A 10738-nucleotide genomic window follows, 5' to 3' on the forward strand; every position below is an offset into this window, starting at 1 on the left:
CGGGGGGGCCTCGCTGCTCCATGTCGGTCCCCTCCTGCGGGAAATATGATCAGCGCCCCTGACGTGGTGGCTTTCACCAGAGAGGAGGAGCTGGAGGATGAGCTGTACAGCGAGCCGCCCCTGCCCGAGGAGTCGGGGGGGCCTCGCTGCTCCATGTCGGTCCCCTCCTGCGGGAAATATGATCAGCGCCCCTGACGTGGTGGCTTTCACCAGAGAGGAGGAGCTGGAGGATGAGCTGTACAGCGAGCCGCCCCTGCCCGAGGAGTACTCGAAGTTCACCCGGGACTTCATTCTCATCTCCGAGTTCTCGGAGCAAGTGGGGCCCCAGCCCCTCCTGACCATCCCCGATGACGCCAAAGTGTCGGGCACTTTCGATCTCAATTATTTTTCCCTTCGGATCATGTCTGTGGATTATCAGGCTTCCTTCGTGGGGCACCCTCCTGGCTCTGCCTACCCGAAGCTGAACTTCGTGGAGGATTCCAAAGTGGTGCTGGGGGACTCGAAGGAAGGGGCCTTCGCGTACGTCCACCACTTGACTCTGTATGACCTCGAAGCCAGGGGGTTTGTGAGGCCCTTCTGCATGGCCTATATTTCTGCTGACGAGCACAAAATCATGCAGCAGTTTCAGGAACTCTCCGCTGAGTTCTCCAAAGCCTCCGAATGCCTAAAAACAGGCAACAGGAAAGCTTTTGCTAACGAACTGGAAAAGAAACTGAAAGATCTCGACTACACCAGGACTGTCCTGCACAACGAAACCGAGATACAGAAGAAAGCCAACGACAAAGGTTATTACACAACCCAAGCCATCGAGAAGGCCAATGAGCTGGCCAGCGTGGAAAAGTCTATCATTGAGCACCAAGATCTGCTGAAACAAATCAGGTCATATCCCTATAGGAAGTTAAAGGAGTCCGACTTCCACCCCTACGAGCCGGAGTGTGCGCTGGATCCGGCCAACGCGGGCTGCAATCAGGACCTGGCTACCTCCGACCTTGCCGAGCCTGGCGAAACGCACCTTTATGCCCACAGGCTGCGATCAGGACCTGGCTACCTCCGACCTCGCTGAGCCTGGCGAAACGCACCTTTATGCCCACGTGCCGTCCTATACCCCCAAGCTCATCAAAGCGAAGTCTGCCAAATGCTTTGACAAGAAGCTGAAGACGCTGGAGGAACTCTGCGATATTTATTTTTTCACCCAAACCCTTGACCAGTTGCATCAGATCGAGAGGACTTTCAGAGGTGATGTGTGCTACCTCCTGACAGACCAGATCAGTAGGGCGCTCTTAAAGCAACAAAGCGTAACTAACTTCCTCTTTGAGGATGTATCTGTTCTGGATGAAAAACCACCTGAAAAACAGTACAGAGGCTGCCAGGGGCTCAGTCAAGATGCCATCGATGGAAAGTGCTCAGGAGAGTCCCCTGCTCCTAAAGTGGTCATCAGCCTGGGATCCTACAAGTCCAGCGTGGAGTGTGTGCCCATCAAGATGGAGCAGGAAATCGAGGACTCCCAAGAACCCAAAATGACCGACTCTGTGACATTTGAACACCAGGAGAACCTGGACTATCTCGATGCAGATATTAAAGGCAGCATTAGTAGCGGTGAGAGCATCGAGGTTCTTGGAACGGAGAAGTCTGCATCTGGCTTGACAAAATCGGAGAGCCAGGCCAGCCTGCCTGTCAGCCCCAGCCCCCAGGCAGGCAGGAGCAAGGTGGGCAGCCGGCGGACCGTCAGCGAGGACAGCATCGAGGTTCTCAGCACATGTCCCTCCGAGTCGCTCATCCCGGAAGATTTCAAAGCGAGCTACCCAAGTGCCATTAACGAGGAACCTTACGTGGATGATGAAGAGGGAGGCCTTCGTTTCACCCCCAAACTAAACCCAGACAACATTGACGAGCAGGAAGATGTTTCAAAACAGGAAAACTTAGTGCAGGTTGACTCTGCCTGTTGTATCGGGAAGGAGAGTCCCAACTTCCTCGAGCCTGTGCCTGACCTGGGGCAGAAGCCCTGCGATGAGGACGGGGTGGTCAGGATCCCCCCGCAGCCGTACCGGCGCAGGGGCTGCGCGGGAGCTTCGGGGGCTTCCCCTCCCACGACGGCATCTCGGGGGGGCTCCTTCCCTACGAGCTTGACTCGCGCTACCTGACGGGCAACAGGGAGGTCAGTAAGAGCAGCCTGGACGAGTGCTCGGACTCCACGAGCTATATCAGCAGCGCCGCCTCCACGTGCTCCGACAGAACCCCTTCTCCTGCTCGCCCCGCCTGTCTGGCGAGTGAAAGGCACAAAAAAAAGGCTGGCCAGAACGCGCTGCGGTTCATCAGGCAATACCCCTTCGCTCACCCCGCCATCTACTCCCTGCTCAGCGGGAGGACCCTGATCGTGCTGGGGGAAGAGGAAGCGATAGTCAAGAAGCTTGTGACGGCGCTCTCCATCTTCGTGCCGAACTGCGGCGTTTACGCCAAGCCCGTGAAGCACTGGGTCACTTCCCCTCTGCACGTTGTGGATTTCCAGAAGTGGAAGTTGATCGGACTCCAGAGGTAAATCGAGGATCTGTTTGCTTTATGAGTGTTGAGGTGTATGATAAAAACTTCATCTCCTAAGCAGGAATTTCAGAGGGGAATTGCTGCGCAGGGGAGGTCTCTGTCTATTTACCTACGCGGCTGCTGTGAATTTCTGCTTAGGGGATATATTTTGAAGGGGGGTAGATTTGTCTGTCTCTCTTTATATCCAGCCTCACTTGACATTAATATTTAAAACATCTGCTGGGCACTGGCTGCCTGGCTCATACTAGTTATTTGGCCAGGAGGTTTCCTTCTGGTTTAGGTCTTAGCCTGGCAAAGCAGAGAACAAACACACGAGTCCTGCTGGTTTCCTGGACGATCTGGTAAGAGTGCTCCTGCAGTCCCTTGTGTGCTCTGCTTTCCCCCGTCTCCTACCGAAACTCTTCCGACATTTCTAGCTAGAATTTTGTTTTTTAAATGGATGCTTTGATATGAGGAGGATATTTTTCCTTGTGAACCCTGATGAAGAGATGATGCACTGTCAGTGAGATTGGTAGGTCAGAAATTGGAGTGCCAGCAGCTCAGGCTGCGTTGGCGAGGGTGTGCTGGCTGGGTATTGTGTGGAAGGGCGGAGGCGCGGAGCCTGCGGAGCTGCTGAGCTCTCTTTGGGGGGGTGCAGATGGACAGAGAGTTATTTATAACATGCCTTAGTGCAGGAAAAAAGGTCCGTGGAGCTGTGTGGGCCACGGGTGTTGGAAATGCAGTTCAGATGCAAAGGAAACTTCTGCTGAGGATGAGGACCATCACAAAAGCAAGCACCCCTTCCCCGACACCCAATCCTGAAATGTGGCTTTGTAGTTTATATTAGCAAATAGCGATTGCTCAGCTCTCAAGATTTTGGCCCTGCCTTTGTTGCTGTTATGAAAAGGATTTTCTTTGTGTGTTGGCAGGATGTGTTCGGCGCTTCGGGTGCAGGTATGACAGGGAACGGCCATTGCTGTCACCAACGTGGAACACATGAGTCAGAGTGGCAGCCCATTGCTCAGATCCGGGCTGGAATAGCTCCTGAAAGAGTCTTTCTGAGCAGCATGAAAATCAAAATACAGAAATCTGCTTTCTGGGCTGCTGAGTATTGCATTGCTGGGGGTTGTGGATGACGAAATTATCCTAAGCTGCGAGTTTACCCTCATTTCTGTGCTCGTGAGGCAGGATGACAGCTCTGCCAAGAGCCACTCCCAAACTTCTCTGTCTGTTGGTGAGGTTTTTAAAATCCCCGAGTGTTTACTAATTGCTCAATGTTTGTGGTTAGATGCAATTTTTATAAACAAATTTTTTTTTTTTTAAGAACTGCTTGTAAGATGTGTCAGTCATTTAAACTCTCCTCTGTGGAATGTTAATTAAGTGTTGAGTTTAACGTGGGTGCTCTCAACAAACCATTTGTACAAGGGTTTTGGGAAGGAACTTAGAGGCTAAATTAATTATTCCGGTAAGGGTGCTGTGTCTCCTAAGGCCAGTCGCTGCCTGGGCGCAGGGGCAGCCCTTACACCAGCACTGGGGCTCCTAGTTTGTGGCTGGGAGCTGAATCTCAACCGAGCGACTTTAAGGACGCAGAATTGAGAAGCAGAAGGTAGAGTTTGCGTAGGCTTGTAATTTGCATTTAAATAACATTAATTGAGGCTTGTTGGATAATTGTATGTTGTGAACGTGCTGTGGGTTTGCACCTGAGTGAAAAATGCCCAAGCTCAGCCAGGGAATATTCTGGTTTAAGGATGGTTCCCTTTTTAAAGGAAGGGCAGAAGGTTTTGCTCTGCTCAGGGCTTTGACCACCTCAGAGTAGCTCCCTCCCAAAACAGCGATATGGGGTGAAAGTGGAGCTCTTGGCAAGGTGGGGCTGGTTTGGTTTCTGAGTTCCTGTTGTCACATCCAGAAGCTACCAGCTGCTGCAAGATTTGTTTCTGTTCATCAGAGATGTCGTATCACTCCCTCTCTGTGTCGCTGAGGGAGGAAGCTGCCCTGAAGCGCAGTGGTTTATGAAGTAGCGCACACACGGTGCAGATCAGTGCACGTGGGGATCCAGGGGATTGAGGTTTCTTTGGGATCTGGCAGGCTGGAGAGACTACTTGGCCATTCTCTTCCATGCTAGACTTTATTTGCCCGCAGAGGCTCTTGCACCAGCTCATGAGCTAGACGGAAAGCACATGCGATACAGGGGCACGGACATAGCCTGCTGCTTAACTGTCTGGTCCCCTCCAGCCGTGACCTCTCTTCTTGCTGTTTCAGGATGGTGTCACCTGCTGGGGTGAACGTGCTGCACGCCCTGAGCCGATACAGCCGGTACGTCAGCATTCTGGACGCCGACAGTAAGACTCTCCGCTGCCCGCTTTACAAAGGCACCTTGGTGTCCCGGCTGGCAGACCACCGCACACAGATCAAACGAGGAAGCACCTACTATATGCACGTCCAAAGTATCCTCACCCAGCTGTGTTCAAAAGCTTTCCTCTTCACCTTCTGCCATCATTTGCACCTTCCCATCAGTGAAAGGGAACCGGAGGAATCCGTTGTGAATCGCAGGATGAACTTTCTGAAGCTTCAACTGGGCCTTGCCAATGAAGATATCAAAATTGTACAATATTTAGCTGAGCTGCTGAAGCTGCAGTACATTCAGGAACCCGGCCAGAGGGTGAACCCTCTGCTCAGATTTGACTATGTTCCCAGCTTTTTGTACAAAATCTAGCCTCGCGTGTGGGCTGTCTGCCTGCGTACTCAGAGTCTGACAAAGCTCATCCGTGCTTGACATTGATGCTGTCTGCAGTAGCTCTCATACGTCGGGAAGGGGCGAAGAAGCCGATGCGTTTGCAGGCGTCTCTGGTCCACAGAAATCGGTGTCTGAGGGACCGGATTTCTGTGTGGTTCCCTGTAGCCAAGAGCGTAGATGTTCCATCACATAAACCACCAGGCACTCTGTTTTTAAATGTTAGATGGGGCACTATCAACTTTTAAAGCATATCATGGCAGCATCCCAGGGGGATTATGGCATGGAGAGAGAGGTGGGCTGTCTTGGGGATCAATGCTTTAGTGTGCAGCCCCCAAAATAACACAGTGCTCCGCACGCTTCCGCCAGAGCCCTAAATGCTGTTGGTCCCTTCCGTGGAGCCAGGGAGGAGACCAGAGGGGAGCTGTAAAAGCCACATGAAGTTTTTTAATCCACCAATGTCTCGCGTGAGTATAGTTCAGAAGCTCCCTGGCAAGGGTGGCAGCTTGCAGTTACTCGTCCGTGCGCAGCGGTAGCGGATGGTGTCCTTTCCTGCATTTTTCTGAATTTCCTGGCACTTCCCAGGATGGCTTGTCCCTGGGCAGGTGGGAGAGCGGTGGAGGCACTCGTGCTTCTCTCCAGAAAGTGTTTGCCAGTTTCTCTCAGCTTTGTTAAAATCTGGAACGTGGAAGGACTCCTTAACGCCAGTGAGCACCAAGGCTGTGAATGTAGAGCCCTGTGCCTTGTTAATTTGTCACGTCCTATTTGCTGGGCAACCTCTGAGAAGGGTGGGAGGGAGACCGGGAATCCTTAAAGCATATGAGGTTGAGGGTGGCCTTTTAAGGGGAGAGGGGGACTGAACAGAGTGGGGGGGACCCTCATTTTTTGGTGCTTTTTGTGATGGGGAAATGAACAGTGCAATTCAGCTGAAGCTACGCTGTGAGACAGCAGGCTGTTAGAGCAGGCTGCCTGGCTGAGGAGATACTAGTGCTCAGGAGAGATCGGGGATGAATGTACTGGATTCCACTTGTATCTGTAATAGTTTTTTTTGGGGTTTTTTTTTGTTTTTTTTTTTTTTTTGTCGGGGAGTTGACTTTTATGCTTTGTGGTAAAGCAGGGTCAGCGTCGCTGCATGCTGCTTCTGTCGAGCCTTTGTCGTGTCTCGACTACCTCTCCCGGGGCGCTCCTGGGTAGCCCTGGACGGGGCAGAACTGACGCTTTCTGGGCCTGGATTTCAAAGCTTTTGTGCCGCTGCCTATGCCATAAAGGTTGTGCCACCGGTGCAGTGATGCTCCCAGATTGTTCTTGTCAGTGCCGAAAGCTTTGTGCCCAAGCGCAGTGCTTCCCTCTGGAGTCTCGTAGGAGATGCTGCTCCTCGGCCACTGATCCCGGGCTGCGCTCTGCTCTGTCTGGTGCTGTGTGGTGGTGGCAGCCCCCGTGGTACTTCTAAGCAAGGAAAGCCTTGCTAGGAAAGATAGCCTTGGTTTTATTTCTTTTTAGCACTCTTCTGATTATGGGGTGAGAACAGCTGAAATCTTACAAGATTAGCTGATGCTTGGGGTTTTTTTTAAACCTCTGTTTATTGTGATGGTGTGAGGCAGTGCTGGAGATGAATGTGATGTTCCTTCCGTGCCCGGGGAAGTTTCTGGGTAGGGACTGGGGTTCGTCAGCGTGGCTTAGACCCCACTGAAACTTGCTGTGAGAACCGCGCTGCTCTGAAACCTGTGTCCTGAAGGCAAGGAGGCTCCTCGGGGAGGCTGTCGTCTGGCACCAGCATCTGCACTTCAGTACCACTGCTGCCTCTTTCTCTCGCCTGGAAAGGTCTCTCTGGGTCAGCGCGGGAGCTATAAAACAACAGGGCAGAAAGGCTATTTTAAATGTTAGTGTTGTTTCTAGCGGCCAGCTCAACCAGGCAAGTTGAGCTCCTGGTACTCTCCAGCGGGATTTCCAAGGTCAGGGGTTGCTTGTGATGGTGTTTTTAGGTTGCGGTTGGGAAGCAGCGTGGCGTCGCCTTCGCTGAAGCTGAGCGGTGTGCCTGTGTGCGGGGCTGCAGACCTTTAAAGCATGTTTAAAGGCCTTTTTCTTTCCTAACTGTGCCCTCCTATCGCATGTGAACTGGGTCTGCTGGTGAAAGACTTCTGTGTCCATCAAAAACGCCTGCTTTCTGAAGTGACTTGAGGTGTCCCTTTGTCGATTTGTCTGCACCCGAACGCCTTCCACACTAAAGCTGAGGCGAGATTCCCTGCGGGAAGAGGCATCTCAGTAAATGAGTAATGCGGGTGACACCAGGCAGTCGAAAGCTGCCTGCGTCCTGCCTGACCCGCAGCTCTGGAGAAATGCTCGGCACGGGAGCTTGTTTCCCGCTGGAAAGCGACCTGATGCTATTTGTGTTTGAGGAGGGAGGGACGAACTTTTTTCCTGCAGACTCACTTACGTCTTCCTCCAGGCTGCCAGCGCAGAGCGGCGGAGCGGGATCGATGATTAGTGTTGGCTGATTTCTTAGTCACAGCGGTCTCTACCTGTGGTGTTCAGCTGCACCCATAAATAGATAAATAACTCACTTTTGTTGCTCCCTCTATCAAGCCTGTGGTACCTGATATTCAAGGCTGTGTTGAGCAATACTTGCACTACCATCTGTCTGGCCTGCTTCATCTCTCCACCACAAAGCAGCTCTGATTTGGGAGGATGCCCTGGGGGCTTTGCTGGGACGTCGCCCGTTTCAAAACGGGAGCTCTGCGCTATCTGCAACTTGGCTTTTAAGCAGGAGCTGTGGGGAAACACCTTGGAGTGCTTGTCCTCCTAAAGCTGGCTCGCGGCAGGGTCGCTTCTGAGCTCGGACTCCAGGAAAGGGGGAGTTACATCGGGCTGTGGCACCTCAGTGCAGCCAGAGCCCAGCCTGCCCTCGCTGCTTGTGGCACCTATAACGGCGGCAGAAATCGGGGGAGTCCGAGTGGTGGTTCGGGAGCTGAATTCCTCTTTGCTCAGTAATTTCTCTGTCTGACCTTCTCCTCCTGTACAGTAAAGATCCCTATATCGGCACTTTAGGACTTTTTCCTCATCTTCACTGTGTTACCTCACTAGTTTCCGATATTAGCAGACTTATAACAAGTTACGATCTTCGCACTAACAGCTCCCGCGACGAACCTTGGCACGTGTGTTCATCGGCTTGCACCGCACCGTCCTAGTGCCGCACGCTGCCGTCCAGCCATCCTTCCACCACGAGCAGGGCAGGTTCCTCGCGGCCGCAGTGCAATACTCACCAGCCCTCCTGCACCAACCCTCCAGCCGCCGGAGCCAGCGGTGCTGTGCATGGCCGTCGCCTGCTTCCGTGAGTGCTGCCAGCATGCCCCCGTCTCCCGCACGGCCGGCTCCGGCTCCCTCTTCTCTCTCTGCTGGCTGTCAGGGAGAGGAGGCTTTAAGCCTGACCGAGAATTCATCAGAGCGAAGGTTTCCCCCGGCTGTCTGCTGTCTGGCCGGGAGGGCAGGGCTCCCTTTCCTTACTCCTCCGCTTTCCGTCGTTGGGAGATGGACTGCCAGCTCCTGCTCTCCGCTACGCTAGCCCGCCGTGTAGCCAACCGCTTTCAGATCCCACCCCGAGGAGGGTCAGCCATAGGAGTAGGCAATATTAACCCTACACAGGTTTCATTTCTCAGAGAATAGTGCTCGGATTTACTTTCATCCAGTAGCAATCACTTCTAAGCAGCTCCAAAGCTGTCTTGCCTTGACTAGGGAAGTACTGCCTATACTCTAGCAATATTCACCATTTTGTAGGGGGTGGGAGAGGGGTGAGAGCTGATGGCTCCATGCCCAAAGGCCAGTTCTTTAGTTTTCATTGAGCGTGGGGGGCCCTGAGCCCCCGGTCTGGTGGTGGGTGACACCCACGCTGCGGATTCAGCGTCTCGGAGAGCTGGGCAGGACCCAGGGCTTGTAGCGGCGCTTTGAAAAGGCTCCTGTAATAAGGTGCGATGGGAAGTTCAGCGAGGACTGCCCAGTCTGAAGGAGAGTGCCTGCTCCGCGCGGTGCCCCCATAGCACAACGCCAGAGCAACAGACTGTACCCTGACATTGCAGGGGTCGCAAACCCACCGCACGCTGGTCCCCGAGACACATTTTAACTGGAAGGCAGAAAGACAGGGTACCCGGTCCCGCCGGCCGCCTCGCTGCTGGCACGGGGATGGGGCTGGGCTAAGAGTTGCCTCTGAGGGCTGTGAGGAGGCTGTGATGAATTCTCATCTTATTTTAAAGCACTGTATCCTATTACTGCATGTTGAGTTACGTGTGTGTGCCTGTGCGTGCCGAATGCTTGCGTCAATAGTTAGAGCGAGTGTGACGGGGAGAAATCCAAGAAGCATGTCTTAGTGTCGTGCTGTAAGTGTTACTGCACAAGAGTTTAACAGATGTTAACACCAAATGACTAGTCTGAGAAATGTACTTTTAAAAAAAAAAATTATTTATTTGGGTTCAGATATTTTTGAAATACAAAAAAAATTGGTTGTATTTTTTAAAGCTTATAATTCTTGTCATACATTGTGGTTAAATTCTTAATTTTACTGTGCTTATTAAAAAATGGTTCTACCTAAGCTTTGTGCTCAGAGGTCTGAGAAAATACCGGAGATGCTGGCTAGGGCGGGATGGTGATCCCGGGAGGGCTGTTCTCGGTGGGTTTAGGACAAGGCTTGGCCTTGTCGAAGCCTGCAGAGGCTGGAAGGTGCAAAAGGAGAGTGGGCTTGTGTGCACGAAGGGGAATCTTCGAGTCAGAAACCACGGAGGGTTTTAGCGGCTGTGAAGTCTCTCGTGCAGCTGCAGGCAGGTGGCTCCGCAGAGGTGGACCCCCACGTCCCTCCTGGCTGCTGTGGGCAGGGCTGTCGGGGTGAGCTCGGGCAGGCCTTCCTAAACCTCGTCTGCCGCTCGCACAGCCAGCGAGAGCTGGATCAAACCCAGGCCTGGCTGGGAGGCTGAGGGTTACCTGGTGCTCGGTCCCAATTCAACACTCAGTGGTGAAAGGGCTGGTTTCCCTGGGGGGGGGGGGCATGCTCAGGGAGCAGGAGAGGAGGGGTGAGTAAGAGCAAAACAGGGAGCCGCTGCTGCACCGCAGCCAGTGCCAGCAGGGAGGTGCTGGGAGAAGGTACTGGGGCGTTGGTCGTGGGCTGGGGGTACGAGCGTGCCACAGTCCCGGGTACTTCCGTGGCTCCGGGAGTGGGCACGGGTGCCTCCCCTTACAGGACAGGCAGGCCCCGGGGCGGGAAGGGCGCTGCGAAGGCTTCCCCCCCCTCCTTCATTCCTTCAGTGTCTTCAGCTCCCTCTGGTATTTCTCCTCCTCCAGTTTCTCCTTGAATTCCTTCAACGTGGCCTTGGGGCTCATGTCCTTCTGCACGCGCAGCGTCAGCTCGATCCCTGCCGGGATGGGAGACGCATCGGTCAGCCCTCTGCCTGCGCCTGCAGCGGGCCGCTGCTGCATCCCCGGCCGCTGACGCCTCCCCCGCCGGCGCTG

The 10738-nt window shown here is 53.6% G+C and overlaps 2 protein-coding genes across 3 annotated transcripts in view; one reads left to right on the forward strand and one right to left on the reverse strand.

The window, feature by feature from the left end:
• Positions 1 to 178: 178 nt before the first annotated feature.
• SMCR8 (Smith-Magenis syndrome chromosome region, candidate 8) lies at positions 179 to 5230 on the forward strand. The gene is given in 4 exon segments (XM_009580612.1): positions 179 to 965; positions 1045 to 2046; positions 2049 to 2532; positions 4777 to 5230. Coding segments are annotated over 4 exon segments (2727 nt in total).
• Positions 5231 to 10522: 5292 nt separating this feature from the next.
• SHMT1 (serine hydroxymethyltransferase 1 (soluble)) overlaps positions 10523 to 10738 on the reverse strand; it is a 4031-nt gene continuing 3815 nt past the window's right edge. For both annotated transcript variants that reach the window (XM_009580614.1, XM_009580613.1), the window contains one exon: positions 10523 to 10643. In XM_009580614.1, coding sequence (XP_009578909.1) covers positions 10523 to 10643 — 121 coding nt within the window. The remainder of the gene's footprint in view (positions 10644 to 10738) is intronic.

Source organism: Fulmarus glacialis, unplaced genomic scaffold (assembly GCF_000690835.1).
Source record: "Fulmarus glacialis isolate BGI_N327 unplaced genomic scaffold, ASM69083v1 scaffold11396, whole genome shotgun sequence".
Lineage (NCBI taxonomy): Eukaryota > Metazoa > Chordata > Aves > Procellariiformes > Procellariidae > Fulmarus > Fulmarus glacialis.